The 17603-nt window shown below is 41.6% G+C and overlaps 1 protein-coding gene across 1 annotated transcript in view; it reads left to right on the forward strand.

Moving 5' to 3' along the window:
- Positions 1-2616: 2616 nt before the first annotated feature.
- The window catches only part of ETF1 (eukaryotic translation termination factor 1), a 31521-nt gene continuing 16534 nt past the window's right edge, over positions 2617-17603 (forward strand). Inside the window, exons 1-2 of the mRNA XM_044226628.1 lie at positions 2617-2752; positions 2913-3016. Coding sequence (XP_044082563.1) covers positions 2931-3016 — 86 coding nt within the window. The 5' untranslated portion in view covers positions 2617-2752; positions 2913-2930. The remainder of the gene's footprint in view (positions 2753-2912; positions 3017-17603) is intronic.

Here is a 17603-nt window from a genome sequence, read left to right on the forward strand (position 1 = left end):
TATCTACCCTCATCATATGTCATTTTGAAAAAATCTGTATCAGTCTTATGTCACAAGAGGTTCTTCCTGAACATTGATGGTCATGGCTGCATTCATAAAGCCTCCTCCTTGCTGAAGGAAATAGCATCCCTGTTCTATTCCTTTCAAATCTCTTCTGCTAGAAATCAATGCCAGTATTCGCCACTAAGACACTCACTGGTTTTCAATTCCAAATGCAGAAACGGTGAATTTACAGCAATGAGGCAAGTAAGTTTTCGGAGCTACATATAAACTATCTGGAATTAGAACATTCTAAGAAACAAGTTTCATATCTCAGTAATTATGAAGTTTGAATGATTCAAACGCTGACAAACAGTAATTCTGTCATGTCACCATCTTATTTCACCTATAAAAGCAAGCCTGTGAGGTGATCTAGAAAGCCTTGAAATATTGACCTGCAGAAATGCCATAAACATAAAAATGAAGAGATGTAGATCAAGAGAACCAAGTGAAAAAAGTAGGAATTGGGGTAAAGGAAACGAAGTAGGGAAAAGCTTGGGACATGGTACACATCCAGTCAGTAACAGTGTTTATTATTATTTACTTTAGAAGGTGCATTACTAAGCACAGTGAATGACACACAGAAGTACAATAAATACTATGTAATGAATGAACATATGTCATGAATTACAAAATGGTACCTAAAGAAGAGATACTACCCTGGGAATTCATTTGCTGGGGAAGAAACATTTCCTGCAGGAAATGTGTCCTCACCCTATGGCAACAGAGGTAATGGAGTTGCTGCATGATAAAATGCACTGGGCACTGAACATGAAGTCTGGTAGTCATAAACTAGCTATGTGACTCAGAGCAAGTCCCTTTCACCGTTCTTTGCCTCAGTTTCCCTATCTATGAAATGGGGATAATACCCCCATCTCAAAGGTGTGAGCAAAGTTGAGATAACATGAAAAAGGACTCAAAGCAAACATAAATGCAACTGCCTGACATCTCCACTTGCATGTCTCAAAATTTAATATGCCCAAGAGAAAATTTTCAATCATCCCTCAAAACCTGCTCTTCATATTTCCCATCTCAGTAAATGCAACCATTTCCACACTCTGGGAACATTCTTCCTTTCTCCAGATCCAATCCATCATCCAGTACTATCCATTCTAACCCCCTTTATATCACTGACTTCTATCTGCACTATCATCACCCTAAGTCTAAGCTACAATTATCTCTCACATGAATGACTGCAGCAGCCAAAACGATCTCTAAGCTTCTACTTCTGCTCTCTCTTATCCACAGAACCATCTCCTTAAAAACGTAACTGTTCATATATGTCATTTCCCTACCTCTATAAATCCTTTAAGATGTCCATTGTTCTTAAGAGAAGAGGCCAAACTCCTAAACCTGGCTTTCAAGACCCTACATGATCTGTCCTCTGTCTCCACCTCAAGCTACTTTACCCATTCCTGAACCTGTTCCAGCATACTGGCTTTTCAAGCACACACTTTTTTTTTTTTTTTAATGTTTTATGCTTTCTGGCAAACCCCTACTCATTCTTTGGGTCTCATTCCAAAATCAGGCCCTTTTATTACACTCTCACAGCATTTCCGGGTATTTATGCAATTATTTTATGATGCAAAAGTATACAATCACAAATGGTTATAAACCCAACGAAACTGAAAGCTCCACTAAGGTAAGCACTGTTATATCCAGTTCACCTTAGCATCCTCAGGAAAACTGACTCTGACTTTGGGCACAGTTTGGGCCCAAATATTTGAACAAATCCAACTGAGGTGAAGAGAGACACAGTCAACTAAAAATTATAATTCAAAAAGATAAAGTTCTAACTTATATAACCGCCCATTTTGCTTCAAACTCTCCTCACCTCCACTCTCAAAACCTCACACCAAACGATCCGTGGCCTCAGATACCTCACGGTTTCCAATCTCGCGTAGCCCCTGCTTTCCCCTCCCGTCCCCACAAAATTCCAGGTTCAAAATGAAACCATGTGAGCAGCAGGCGAGACGCAACGCGCCTCTTTTGCCTTTGCGGGTGGCGCGTCCCGGACCACCTGGGGAAAATTTCCTAATCCACACACCCGGGCTGGGAGCCTAAACACTAACTGTCCGCGCAACAGTGACGCACGTCGGCGAAGAGCACTTTCCCAGGTATGAAGCCACGAAGTTTGAGGCGTTTCTTTAAGACTCCACAGGCGCAATTCAAATCACGAGTCCCGGCCCGATCGTCTAGCCGCGCGTCGTAGATTTTCAGATGCCCATTCCATCCACCAAAGAGGGCCGGAAAAGACGTTTTCCGTCTCGCCCTCTAGAAAACACCCCCCATTGGAGGCCGGCGGGTCGCTAAATAAATCCTCGCGAGAGCCACCGGCTTCCGCCCGCTTCCTGCACCGGGCTAGCCGGACCGGAAGGAAGGCGGTACTTCCCCGCCCCGGGCCCTACCTCACAGGGCCGCGCGGCCCCAGCTGCGACCAATCAGCAAGCTCATTGTAGGCCGCGACGCGGACAGCCAATAGCAAGTCGCGGCGCGCGCAGAGCTTCCTCTCTTCCGCACCGGCCCCCTCCCTTCCGCCCGCCGACTTCCACTCAGCCTCTGGCGGAGGAAGTGATGTCACAGGCCCCATGTGAGCGGATTGCAACACATGCAGCTGCCTGGAGAGAGGGAGCCGGTGTTCTACGTCAGAGCCGCCGCCGCGGAGCCGCCGCCGGGGAGGAGCAGCCGCTGCCGCCCAGGACTGGGCCCTTAGGTAAGCCGAGAGAGGGAGAGGCCAGCGACCGCCGCGGCGGGCCGCGCGAGGCGGGAAGAAGAGGGCCTCTTGGGGGTGGCTAGGAAGGGGGCCGCTCTGCCCCAGCGGCGGCGCTAACTCTGTGGTCTTGGTGTCTCCGGGCCCCGCCGGGCCGCTCTAGGGAGGAGGAGGCGAGAAGATGGCGGACGACCCCAGTGCTGCCGACAGGAACGTGGAGATCTGGAAGATCAAGAAGCTCATCAAGAGCTTGGAGGCGGCCCGCGGGTGAGCGCCGCGTCTGGCCCCCCCGTGCTCTCTTGGTTCCCGGACCCCTCAGGATGGCCGCCCCCGCGCCGCATGGCCGGATGAGGAGAACCAGGCACTAGTCAACTCCCGCCTTCTGGATCTCTGGGTAGTAGCCCCCGACTCAGGGGCAAGGGTCTTCGCGGTTGGCCGGGGAAGGGGTCCTTCTCCTGCTTCGGGGTAAGGGGCCCCACTCCCGGGGTTCGGACCCCTTGAGCCCCTCGTGGAAGGCCATTGCTACTTTTGAATCTCCCTCTGGCCCTTGAATCAAGCACCTCCGTCTTCGAGCTCCAGTTGCTGCCACCCTACTTGGGTGCTGTTGGGGAAAAGAGCTCGGCCTTCCTTTCTGAGCGTCGTTCCCTAATTTCCCTTCTTCATGTTTCTCAGCTAGGTCTCATTAAAATGGCCTCCCCCTCCCGGTCTTCTGAACCGGGTCGGTGAAGTTTGGATGGGACGGGAAGGAGGAGAGGTGGCCAGGGACAGCCTCGTTCTGCCTTTCCTTGATATCTCTGGGTTTTCCATCTCTTCCGAGATGACTTCCCCCAAGTCCTCCAGTTACCCCGGAGGTTCCTGGTGTTAGCTGTTGAAGTACCCACCTATGAAATGAAAATGCCAACGTGTGGGGGGTGGGGCAGAGGAGATTTTGGTAGACGAATCTGCATCTGTATATACATGAGAAACAGGGTTATGGGGCCGTTAATGTGAACTGTTAACTACGGGGTCCTTTTTGGCCTCTCTCTGGAACTTTCAGGGATAGAAGAGCCTAATGTACTAATGCTTGTTGAAGTTTAGAACTGAATTAGGTGGGCTTTGGGTCTCCTTTTGTAAATTTTGTGGGTATGTACTATGGGAAGGTTAGATAGAAACTGGCTGTATATGCCTTTTTTCTTTTTTTTTTTTTTAAGTTAAAAATATTCGTTTGGAGAAGGTGTGTCAGGTATTCCCATTTTCTTAGTTTGTTTATTTTGTTCTTTTCCCAGTTATAGGAATTTTTTGCTTACAGGAAGTGGCTCAAAAAAAAAGTGTTTGGAACATTACATATTTGTATGTCTGAGCATTCTTAGAATAGCAGAGTGCCTTGCCCCAGGCCATGTTGAAAATTTGTTTTGAACACAGGAATTGGACATTCTGGTTTCCAGCCCAGGTTTGTCATCGTTTGCTTGATTTGCAGTGATAGAATTAATCAAGCTTTTAATTGTTACTACATGAAATAAAGTGTGCTTAGTTAATGGAAGGCCCAGAGTTGTTAGATTGGTTTTGCTGTTGTGTTTTCTTATTAAATTAGTGACAGTTCTGCTTGAAATTAAGCTTCTGAAAGTTAGGCTATCCATTCAGTGACTTGGGCTTTTGCTAACTCTTTACCTAGTATAAATTGAAGGGGGCGGCTTATTTTTAATTTTTTTAAGTTTGTTTCTTTGAATGTAATAAAATAGATCTTTTTAATAATCTTACAGGAACTTGAACACATACAGTTTTTTTGCCTCATGGTAGAATAATTATTCTCCCAAGTATGAACATACACTGGAGGGGTAGTACAGGTCATGACTCCTTATGTATGATGTACTGTCAGGAATTAGATTAGTTTCACTAGGATCTTCTGTTGTATTACTTTTAATTGAGTATGGCTTTTATGGATTTTTGTTGCAGTGTTTAAAGTTTGATATGACCTGTAGATTTGTTCTTGTATGTCTTTACGTAGGAGGCAGTGTCACACATTAGAATCTGCATACATTACATTCTCTGAAAAACTCTAAAATGTGAATTTATGATTGTAATTTGACTATTGTCTGAGTGTAGTAACATTAAAAATAACGTTCTATGTAGTAACAGCATTCCCTTCTAGTGCATGATGAAGGAAGCTTATTCTCTGATTTGCTCATAGCCATATTACCTAGCTACTTGAAACTCTTCAGCTACCCTTTAAAGCTTTTAGAGGCTTTATCTCTTTTATTAGCACAGTTCAGTCAAGTTGAAAGCACATCAAAAATAAGGTTCTCATGCACAACTTTGCTTCTAAGTGATGGGGTTAGTGTGGACATTTAGACAAGGATTAAGCTGTCTAAAATAGCTGGAAAGTGGTCTTCTTTTAAACAAATAATATGGTTGATAATCATGTCCTACTTTGCTTTTATTTAGGATTTGGTTGCATGTTGATCCCATGAAAATTTTAAATCTTTCGCCATCTCTGGATATTGGTGAGGAGCCACAACTGTATCCAGTTTGGCTCAGAAGTTTCCCCATATGTACCAAATTCTTTTAGGGAGTAGGAAGATTCCTGTTCTTGGCTGAATTGTATTAAAGTCAGGCTCAGATTATTATAGTGTACGGTAAGAAATATTTTGGCTAATGCTAAAATATTTTAAGGAGAAATAAAGACAAACTGGATAACAGAATGAATCTTTGTGTGCTGGTGTTTGGGGATAGTCTTTGGGTTTAAAGAGAAAACTGATGTGTTCAAGCATGGTTATTAGCACTAAGTGAAACTTAGTGGTGGATTAATAGAATAGTTTTTGAAATGTTTTTTTGTTTGGGTTGCTTTGTTTTTTTGTTTGGGGTTTTCCTTGTTTGGTTTGTTTTTTAACCCTTTTAGCATTGTAGAATTCTGGGCACAAAAATCATACTGGTTTGTTTTTAACAGTGACTGTAAGGTATGCTTATAGTTAACCAAAAGAGTAATTTTGAAATTGAGAGTCAGTTAATGACTATCTTTTGATAATATCACTTAAATGTAGCTTAAAAAGGGAACCATTGCAAAATGGACTCAGTAATTAAGTACATCTGAACAAAGTGAGATTTCTAAGCACAATAATTATTGGGTGCTTAGTATATTATAGACACTGTGTTAAGTAATACACTATTTGATTTAATCCTCAAAAGAAGTACTGCCACCTTTTGATAGCTAAGGCACCTGAGGTGAGAGGTTAAATAACTTGGTATCTGAAGTGTAGCAGAGCCCAGGCCTTGAACCAATATGTTACGAAGTGCAATGAATGTATATTACATTTTCTGAAAATACAAGACCGGAATGACTCAGATTGAAATCTAAGCTACAACAGACTATTTTATTTTAAAAAATTTTACTTATTTATTGAGAGAGAGAAGCAAACTCACTACTGTGCACAGAGCCCAATATGAGGCTCGGCTAAGTCTCACAACCCTGAGATCATGACCTGAGCTGAAACCAAGAGTCACATGCTCAGCCAACTGAGACACACAGGTGCCCCTATAACAGGCTATCTTAATGTTGTGGAAGAGCACTTGTAAGAGCCAAAATGGTTAAAAGAGGGAACTTGGAGTCTTTTTGTAGTCCACATCATACTTAATTTTCTGAGTTGAAAGAAGTGTTACACATAGATTTTAAATTTAAGTTTGTGGAATATACTTATTTAGTTTCATAAAAGTCTGGTTGAATGTTAGTTTCTTTGTGTGTTAATAAAGTAACCTGCCACTTCTTTTGATATACTAAGTCCCACTTGAAGTTAGTGGAAGTTCTTCCTGGTTTATGATTGCTCGTAGTACATTCTCCACCATTGGCTTAATGAGGACAAATGTGTACATAAGCCAGAACTGGAACCAGGGCCATGTGAATGGAACTGTGGTTGTGGATAGTTAGGATAAGGAACTAAAGTAGGTAAATATGTTTTACAAGAAAGGTGAGTGGGAAATTTTGGTCGTTTTTTCCTACTAATGTTTTCTGACCCAGCAAGAAGTAGCTCCAGATACAAGGCTGGAAGATTATAGTTTTCAGGAAATAAAATCATTGCCAGAGCCTGTTCTGGCCAAGGACGGTGGTAAATGTGACAAACAGACCAGGATAATTTGGGTTAAGTTGCATCTGTGGGTGTTAGAATATTTTCCGACTTACCTTGACCAGGGAACCTTGTATATTTCAAAAATAATGAAGGCTTAGTCAGATAACCCATCTTTGAAGATCTGCACAGTTTGTAAACTTTCAGTCTTATGGGTGTTTTGGGGGCATTTTTAAATCTGTTCAGTTTAAAAGAACTTGTAGATATTTTCACTTTGAAGAAAATAGAAATATCCTAGTTAACATGACTGCCTTTCCCTCCCTGAAATATTCAGCTTCTTTTCTCCTCTACTCTAAGGAGCTCTGATACCTGATTGGGGGGGTGGTCCCCCACACCAAGCAGTTCTGTAGCTCTTAGCGGACAGCAGCTGTGGGTGTCCTACAATTTAATCTAATTCTGGCACTACATAAAGTTAGTATCTGATCCCATAAAGTAAAGTGCTCAGTCCTACAAGACTGTCCCCATTTGTGTTAAGTCTGGGCCTCTCCTATTTCTGACCTATAGCCTTTAAATTGGGGATTTAATAATTTGCTAGAATGGCCCACAGAACTTAGGGAAGCACTTCACTTATGTCCACTGTCCTTTTTTATAAATATATATACAAATACATAAGGTGAGGTCCAGAAGCATCTGAGTACAGGAGCTTTTGTTCCTTTGGAACTGGGGGGTATTTCCTGGGCTAACCAACCCAGAGGTTCATTAAATCTTGTTCAAGGCTTTATAGAACTTAATCTGCACACTCCTTTCACACCACAAACCTTTCCTAGAGGGCTGTGGATGGAACTGAAAATTCCAACCCTTAGTTACCTCATCTTTCAGGTGACCCCAGTGGCCCTACCCTAAGTCACTTTATTATAAACTGAGGTGTACTCCACAGAAATTCCTTGGGAATGACAAAACCCATCACCCAGGAAATTCTTTTTTTTTTTTTAATAATTTTTTATTTTTTATAAACATATATTTTTATCACCCAGGAAATTCTAAGGGCTTTAGAAGCTCTGTCAAAAGCCATGGACAAAGACCAAATATATTTCTTATACCACATAACCATTTTTTTAACATCTCCACTAAATTCCTCACATGTTGAATTAAAAGTAGTTTTGTTGGGGGGGGCACCTGGGTGGCTCAGTGGGTTAAGCCTCTGCCTTCGGCTCAGGTCATGATCTCAGTATCCTGGGATCGAGTGCCGCATCGGGCTCCCTACTCAGCAGGGAGCCTGCTTACCCCTCTCCCTCTGCTGCTCCCCCCACCTGTGCTCTTTCTCTCCTTCTCTCACTCTCTGTCAAATAAATAAATTCTTTTAAAAAAAAAAAAAAAGTTGTTTTGTGAGGGGTGCCTGGGTCGCTCAGTTGGTTAAGTGTCTGACTCTTGATCTCAGGGTTAGGAACTGAAACCCTGTGTAGGGGGGCACCTGGGTGGCTCAGTGGGTTAAGCCTCTGCCTTCTGCTTGGGTCATGATCCCAGGGTCCTGGGATCAAGCCCCATATTGGGCTCTCTCAGCCGGGAGCCTGCTTCCTCCTTTCTCTCTGCCTTTCTGCCTACTTGTGATTTGTCTGTCAAATAAATAAATAAAATCTTTTGGGGGGGGGGAGGAAAGAAACCCTGTGTAGGACTCCATGCCCCAGTATGGAGCCTTCTTAAAAAGAAAATAATTTTGTGAGATTATAGACTAGGCTTTTTTTAACAAATAATATGGATGGACTATTGATATGATTTGGATCGATTAAAGTATATCAAATGTGTTTGAATACCTTCCCCAAGTAAAAATTGTTGGTTAATAGAACATTTACCTAAATGATACATGGAATGTTCTCAAAGCCATGAGCTTTAGGTACTTTAATTTTTACTTAAGTTCTCCATACGTTAAAGGGCTGCTTATAATTAAAGTGATACCAGAATATTCAGGCCTTTAGAGAGGTGTTTTGTGTTTTTTTTTTTTCCCCTTCCATTCTCTTCTGCGTAAAACCTACCACCCCCAAGAAAAGTCAAGAATTAGAATGTTTTTAATATCTTGGGAAGAGATGAATGTAGACCAGAGTACAGCTACAGACAGAGGTCTTGGTGGCCCCTCATGAAGAGGTCATGATACAGATGCCACTAACAGGTCTGAGCCATGAGAAGAAAAAGATAAAGGGAAGAAGGAGAGAGTATATTCTGTAGGGTATGGTAGTGTCCTTGAGGCAACTCCCGAGTGTCATAGGTTGCTTTCCTCAACCCAGAACTAGTTCTAACAGCCGTTGTATTCAGGAATAGTGTTCTATGCACTGTGAACCTAATGAACAATTACTGTCTTTGAATGTCAACTCTTTTTTTTTTTTTTTTTAAGATTTTACTTATTTATTTGACAGACAGAGATCACAAATAGGCAGAGAGGCAGGCAGAGAGAGAGAGGAGGAAGCAGGCTCCCTGCTGAGCAGAGAGCCCGATGCGGGACTCAGTCCCAGGACCCTGAGATCATGACCTGAGCCGAAGGCAGCGGCTTAACCCACTGAGCCACCCAGGCGCCCTTGAATGTCAACTCTTGACAGACTTCTCATTGTAATAGCAGATACCCTTCCAGGTAAGGAAGGCTTACTGTGGACATACTCCTAGGAAAGCACAGTACCTAATTAGAGAAACATTTAAGGCCAAATGCCCTTTGGGTTATAGGTGTGTCTGTCTTAACCCCACTTCCCCTGACCAGTTGGACCCTTTTAGCATTAGGAGAGGGCCCTTTTTCTTAGACCTAGGGTTAAGAGTGTGCCCATTGTGGCCCCTTGTGCTGGATGTTCTGTTGTGAGAAAACTTAAAAGTGTCAGGGGTGAATGGTCTTAGATCCTTCTTGAAGATTCAGAAGGAAAAATTAGTATCTTTTCTGTAGACCCACAGCTGGAACTGTCCCAACTGAGAACATGGAGAGCAGAAATTTCTTCAGAGTCCAGTGAATTTTCTAGGGATCTCAGAACAGAACCCTTTCATAGGATACATTCTAAAGGGATTTCTTAATTCTTAAGCAACCTCTTTCCTTAATGAGAGCGAGAAGGGATTAGAGGGGTTCATGGTTCTTCTTTCCAGCATATTGGAAATTAGGTTTCTTGTGGATACTTTCCTCAAAGAACATGAAGGCTCCCCTTTGGTAACAACTTTATCTCAAGCCACCAGATGGACACAGTTTAAACCCTTGCCTGCTGTCTGTTAAGTTGGAAACTTCCTGGGTGCCTGGGTGGCTCAGTCATACGTGTCTGCCTTTGGCTTGGGTTGTGATCCCAGGGTCCTGGGATTGAGCCCCACATCAGGCTCCCTGCTCAGCAGGAAGCCTGCTTCTCCCTCTCCCACTCTCTTGCTGTCTCTCTCTGTCAAATAAATAAGTAAAACTTCCCTTTTTTCTTATTTTTAAACCTTTTTTTCCTTTGAATATAAGTGAATGAAAATTGTTTTTTGCTTTTTTCTCACCTCCCCCTAAACATCATTGAGTTTAAGAGCCATAATTTCATTATCATTCATGATACAAAGATGAAAACAGATTTAACTCTTAAACATTATACATTGATCACATTTACTGTGCTTTAATCCAGCCCTTTCTCTTTCATCTACTTAATTTGTATGTAATGGGTGCATATAAGTATTCATGTGTTTGCTTTCATTTTTTTTCTAAAGCCTCCAAGTTCTGTATCTTTAACAGCAATTTTCATATCCAGTGTTTTCATCCAGCCTATGCTTTGTCTCTTGTCACCATCCTTCCTGTCCATTTCAGAGGACTTGACATTTTCAGATACCTGACGACTGCCTCTTGCTGTGCAGATAACTTGGGGATATTGGGCCCATGCTCTTCTGTTTTCATATTTTCATTTGATCCTCTAAGGTCTCCTTTAGAAGAGTGCTCCTAGTCAAAATAAAAGATTGTCTTTTCCCTACCATGTTTGGGGCCTTCAGATGAGATTTTCCCCCAAACTCACATCTAGGTATATGAAAAATGAAGCCCACAAATGCATTTTTACTACTAACCAGTCAACTTACAAGCTTCATCAAATATCTCCTGTAAGTTAGACACTGGACATTTGGAAGAAATGTGTAATACAATGAGAGCATGGTCTGACACAACCGTGGATTGATGATATGAGCCATTTCCAGAACTAGATAACACAGTACATGTTGAAGTGGGCATAGTGTAAACAGATGATTAGGGTCTTGAATGATGTGTTGGACGTTGTCAGAAACCAAAAAAGAGATTGTGTAACTGCTCCAGAAAATTTCCTAGGGGAGGCAATTGTCATAGAATGTTACCTAGGGCAGTAGTAGTATTTGGCTGATACAGTATCTTTGATACAGTAGTGGAGTGGAGCTGTAACTGATCTGCAGCTTTGAAATTGTAATTGACATTCATTCCTGATTGAAAGCCAGTTAGTCTAAAATTAGATCCAAGAGCTTTGTGTTGGTTGATGGTTGGTGAGCTGTCAGGGTATTGAAATAGCGCAGAGCATTTGTGCATGTGTGCCTTGTTCGTAAAGTTCCCATGACAGAGCTGAAGACAGTCCCAACAGTTTGCCTTTCAACCTAAATAAACCTTAGTTTGCAAGTAGTGAAAATGTGCTGATCCCCAAACAGGAATTCCTTAATACCTCTGGATATTTTTAGCTTTTTTTACTAAAAAAGAGTTTCTTCCTTTCTTGGCTACCCCTATTTTCTGGCATCTTCTGGCCTTCCACTTAAGCAAGGAGGAGCCTCAGGAAGGACAGGGTTAGAGGTTCATGACTGAGGTATGTTTTAGTAAAGTAATAAAACTATTTTTCTGAAGATAAATTGAATAGCATACATTTTGACTCCTCACGACAGCTCTTTGAGGAAACTACTACAACCATTAAATGGATGAAGAAATTGAAATACAGAAAGGTTAGGTAGCTTGTGTCTTACCACAACCTAGTAAGGGGCAGTGCAAGATTTTCTGTTCCCACATTTCTGGTTTCAGAGCCTGTGATCCTATTATACCACACTGCCTTGCTCTTTGATTGAAATTTCTTTCGCCAAGTAGAAACATCTTCCATTCCCTTTTGAAAGGACTCTTGTCCAAGGAGGTTTGCATTTTACTGGAGGGAGCAGGTGTGCTGGATATAGGAGCAAAGATAAAAGGAAAACAGGCATGCTTTTTTGCATATCTACCCAAGGAAGAACTTGGGAATCAAACATAATCTTAATGAGCATCTATGGTGAGAGAAGTAACTTGCTCTTAAATCCTTCCCCAGAAGTTCATTTTGTGTATTAGAACAGTAACAGGAAGGCAGTGGCTTTTGTTTTATTTGAAAAATACTTGCATTGTGGTAAAGAAACATTAGGTGAATTGTCTCATTTATAGGATCCCGTGTAGAACACTGGCCCCTAAAGCTGGTTGTGATTGATAATCAAGGCTTTACCTTGATGTATGAATACTGGAGAAAGTTTCCAGCTTCTGCTGGTCCTTGGTGGAACATTCTACTAGGTTAGCTTTTGTGAAGTTGTTAATTTTTTTTAAATATTTTTTAATTAATTTATTTTTTTAGAGCAGGGGTCAGAGGGAGAGAGAGAGAATCTTAGGCAGGCTCCACACCCATGATGGAGCCCAGTGCAGGGCTTGATCTCACAATCCTGAGATTATGATTTGAGCTGAAAACAAGAGTTGTACGCTGTACCAACTGAGCCACCCAGGCGCCACTATAATTTTTCTTTTCAAGACAAAATAAATGCCTGTAACTGTAGAAAAATACACCAGATACATGCATTTTTGTTTTGGATGACTGAGTAATAGTGCTGTTAAGCATAAAATACTAAAATGAACCTTTGTAAACTTTGTGCTGGAAATTTTTGCTGGAACAGGTGAGTTATTCTGTTCTCTATGATAGAAGCTGCTTTAGTGTCTCGGTATGTTCAGATCTTGTGCTTTGTCCCCTCTGGTAATGGCATCTGACCTGAGGTCAGTTGGATAAACCAATTTCAAGTAACTCTGTCTAGCCTTTTGAACAGTAACAGAATCCACCCTCCTCCTTTAGTATTCTGCAAGCTCTTTATAAAAGGCAGCCCCATCCGCCTCTAACCAGTATCAGAGATGATAAAGTCTGGGGAGGGGGGAGCAGCAGGCCATTAAGTTGAGGATGAACAAAATTAAGGGTAGCAAAAGAAGACTCTTTCGAAGTATTGGTTTTATTTTATTAAAGACTATGGTTTTGGGGTTTTGGCAAAGCTAAAGCTAAAGCAGTCCTTTCTATGCAAGCGTTAGCTCCTCTCCAAAGCTAGCAAATTTTTCATTGGTATTTTGTATGGTAGTTTAGAATAAATCTCTGGTGTTGGTATAGAAGAGACTATATAAGGAAGATTTATTTCTCACATTGAGAATTAACCGTTTGTTTATTTATCAAATTCATGTGCTGTAATGATTTGTGCCGTTAAGCTTATATAGACAGTAAACAGCATGTTATTTCAGTTTTCGATATTGGTGGAAGAGAAAATGGGGTCAGATCTTTGAAGTGACTGATAACCGGACAAAAGTAGTGACTGACTGTGGATAAAATAATGTGAATCCATACCATAGCTGTAGGATGAAGCTATTCAAGCTTTTATATAATAAAATTTTTTTAAGTTTCAGAGGGTAATGGATTTCTGTATTTCTCTCTTAGGATAAATTACAAAACCATTTCTAGTGTTCTGACCATATTATTTTGAACTGCATTTTTGGTTTGGTTCATTTGTTCAGGTTGGAATATTTGGTAAGGCCTTTAATCCAAGTAAGGTAATTAATTACCACCTACCAAAAGTTACCTTTTATTTCTGGACTTAACTCAGATTTTTTTTATAAAGATTTTATTTATTTCTTTGACAGAGATCACAAGTGGGCGGAGAGAAGGGGAAGGAGGCACCCCACTGAGCAGAGAGCCCGATGCAGGGCTTGATCCCAGGACCCTGAGATCATGACATAAGCCAAAGGCAGAGACTTAACCCACTGAGCCACTCAGGCACCCCTGGACTTACTCGGATTCTAATAAGACTTACCACCTTCTAAATTGCTTCCCCTCTCCCTTCTAGCTGTGCTGTGATGTTTCTGAAGGTACTATTAAAGAGCAGAGGGGTAGGGTACAACAAGGTTGAGTTCCATCTTGTTACCTTTTAGTGAGCCCTTAATATTTGCTATCCATGCTAGGCACGTGACATATATTACAGAATTCTCATGACCTTATGAAGAAAGTAGAAACTGAGGCCCAGAGGGATACATTTATGTAAGTGCTGTAGGTTATACAGATAAGACATGACATAAACCCAAATCTCTTATACAAATCTGGGCTTCTGGGGTGCCTGGATGGCTCAGTCAAAAGAGCATGTGACTCTTGATGTCACGATCATGGGTTCAAGCCCCACACTGGGCATAGAGATTACTTAAAAATAAAAAATCTTGGGGTGCCTGGGTGGCTCAGTGGGTTGAGCCTCTCTGCCTTCGGCTCAGGTCATGAGCTTAGGGTCCTGGGATTGAGCCCCGAGTAGGGCTCTCTGCTCGACAGGGAGTCTGCTTCTCCCCTCTCTCTCTCTGCCTGCCTCTCTGCCAACTTGTGATCTCTGTCTGTCAAATAAGTAAATAAAATCTTTTTAAAAATTAAAATTAAATTTTAAAAATTTATTTTAAAAAATAAAATTCTGTGCTCCTAACCAACCTCCTACACTGTTCCCATATTAAACCCATATCAGAAAGATTGCTGTAGTCTCAAATTTTAAACTTAGTTTTGCATGTTTGGTAAAAGAAAAATAGAAACCCCATTGTGAATAAAAAAGCATGGGTAATGATCTCATGGCTCTGTGCTCAGCGGGGAGTCTACTTATTCCTCTTCTCTCCCTCTGCACCTCCCTCCCGCTCATGTGCTTGCACTCGCACTCTTTCCCTCTCTCATATAAATTAAAATCATAAAAAATGTACATGACAAAGGCAGTAGAAATTGGTGAGGAACTCGTTAATTTACAGCTGGTGATCCATATAATGTGGCTAGCTTAGCAATTCCCAGAAATGATTTGACTGAGATTTTTGAGCTTGGAAAGGGGATGGTGGGAATCCTTGGCCACCCATATCCTAGGCACAACCCCAGTCGTCAAACATTGGGATGAAAGCTTGGGGAGCATACCCTCTAAGTCCCAACAAAGAGTGTAGTCAGCAGTCTACTTCCTCCTGGTCCTAAACTGAAAGTAATTCTGTTAAGGAGGGGTGATGAAATCTGTGGCAAGCATTTGGTGTGCAGTGGGTGTTATGTCCTGGAAAAGTTGGACAATTCATTGTGGTTGTATTGCTGCTAGGGTAAATGACAGCAGCTTACCTACAGCAAGTGGGCTCAGTTTGTCTTGTGTAAGTTGGGATGAATTCATGGAATCTCTGGCTTAAGCTGGCCAAGAGATCCTGCTTGAAGTCACAGAAAGCAAGCCAGACCCAGTGATTCTCAGCCCTAGTTACACATCAGAATTGATAGACTTGTATTTGAATCAGTCTTTCTGAAAATTGATCACGACTACCTTCACTGTCCCTATTCAAGAGCAGTTGAATCAGAATAGAGGAAGGGGAGATCTTTTTGTATATGAGCATTTATTTTTTGTTTTGCTCTTTTAGAAAGTCCCTTAAGGATTCAGGGTTCTCAAGCAATAGTGGTTGTCAGTGGACAACCTTGTGTGAACCATGTTAGTTTTTTCCAGCTACCTTTCTAAACTGTTTCTGAGCATTATTGATGATGAACCTTGATAAAATCTTTACAAGTCAAAGAGTGCCTAGATTTTCTTTGCTTCTTCTTGGTCAGAAGGCACATTGAATGAATCTAAAGGCTGCAACCATGTGAGATCTAAAGTTACACACCCCCTGTAGTCCAGGCTTTGCTCTGAATACTGTGCATTTTCTATCTTAAGGCATTTCAGTCCTGATACTTCAGGTGACCTTATACATGTTTCCCTGTCCATAATGCTCAGGGTACATGAAACCTTGGATGAATAACAGGTGGTACACTCATAACCTCCCATGTTAGGTAGAGAAACTTTTCTTCAAAGTTTGAGACTGAAGGAAGGAAAAGCTGTTAGCTCTAAAATTCCCTTCCTTCCTGAATTTTGTCTAGTTTTATTTACTTTCCGCATTTAATCTATTTACAACTACTTCCTTCTGTCTCCCGCTGTTTTGTTGCTCAGAAGTTAGTTTCATCAGAAGCATTGGTGAACCTTGTTTGATAAGGGAAAATACCCTAGATATGGTGATAACAAGAAGGAATCCAAGAGCAGAGGGCCTTGGAAGCCTTTTGTGCCACATTGTTGTATGCTTTGTCTGGCTTTGCCCAGTTTTTACAACCTGCGTATGAATCATTGCTGTACCTCACAATTCACTGACTTTGAATGAGGGTCTTTCGATTTTAGAAAAAAGATACAGGGACAAAGCAGAACAGTAGATGAAAAATGTTAAATTTTAAAAAGAATAGTTTGCATATGTGTCTAGCAACTCCTTGGTGAAAGCTTTACTTCACTTCTTCCTGTGGGTTGTTTTGGTTACTTTCAAATGAAATACTCAGCTTCCTTGATTTTATTTTGGTGTTTACACAAACTGGTCTAACAACCTTGATTGGCTTATCTTGGGGATAAATGAGCACTTATTTTGTTTGGAAACTTTCCTGGAAAAACTTTAATCTGCTTCTATTAAACCAACATACCAAAAAAAAAAAAAAAAAAATCGGGTGCCTAGGTAGCTCAGTGTGGTTAAAGCCTCTGCCTTCAGCTCAGGTCATGATCCCAGGGTCCTGGGATCGAGCCCCACATCTGGGCTATTTGCTCGGCAGGGAGCCTGCTTCCCTTCCTCTCTCTCTGCCTGCTCCTCTCCCTACTTGTAAGCTCTGTCAAATAAATTTTTAAAAATCTTTTAAAATCAGGTATTATAAAATAGCCTTCCTGCCGAGCAGAGAGCCCGATATGGGGCTTGATCCCAAGACCCTTGAGATCATGACCCGAGCCGAAAGCAGAAACTTAACTCACTGAGCCACCCAGGCGCCCCCTAGCCTTTAAATTTTTAAGGTGGAGGCCATCCACTTAATAACGATGAATTTAAAAACTTAAGGTGTTTCCACCACCACCATCCCACATGGAATAAAAAGAGGCATAAAGGCAAACTAGGGAAAGGTACTTTTTTAAGTATTAATCAAAATTCAGAAGGAGTAAGAGGCCAAAACTAGCTTTTAAGTAGTGTTTAGCTTAGCAGTTTATCTACCACTTTTTGGGAGGGTGAGGGGGCAGGTCTACATTTCTGAATTGCTTAAGTAGAAACCTGTGGCAAGATATTCTCAGGTGTCTTTACTACGCGCAACCTCGAGTGTTACATGGATGAAAGCGTAGGGTTAATTGTCCCCCTTTGGTGCTATACAGCAAAGTTGCTTAATGAATACTTATCAGCTTAACCTATCTGCAGTGGAAAGTAAGTAGCTACTTATCTTAAGGTCATTGCTTTGTCCTCTGCATGATTATCTTGCTTTAAGGCTTTCCTTCAGGCATTTTGGGTTTACTGAGTGAATTTGTCCCAACATCCTTGTTATCCTCAAACTTCCATCCTTTGGGGTTTGGTGTCTGCTTCCTGAGCTAAGTGTGCCTCACCCCTGCTATCCTTGGAGCCCCTTCTCATTCCATTCCCTACTGATTACCTTTTTGCTAGTTCCATCTCCTAGGAAACTACTCTGTAAATCAGGGCATGTCAGCTTTTAAAAACTGAACCCTTTTGAGAAATAATTCCTTTGGTCCCCAAAGATTCCAGGATCCTATAG

Source organism: Neovison vison, chromosome 1 (genome assembly GCF_020171115.1).
Source record: "Neovison vison isolate M4711 chromosome 1, ASM_NN_V1, whole genome shotgun sequence".
NCBI lineage: Eukaryota > Metazoa > Chordata > Mammalia > Carnivora > Mustelidae > Neogale > Neogale vison.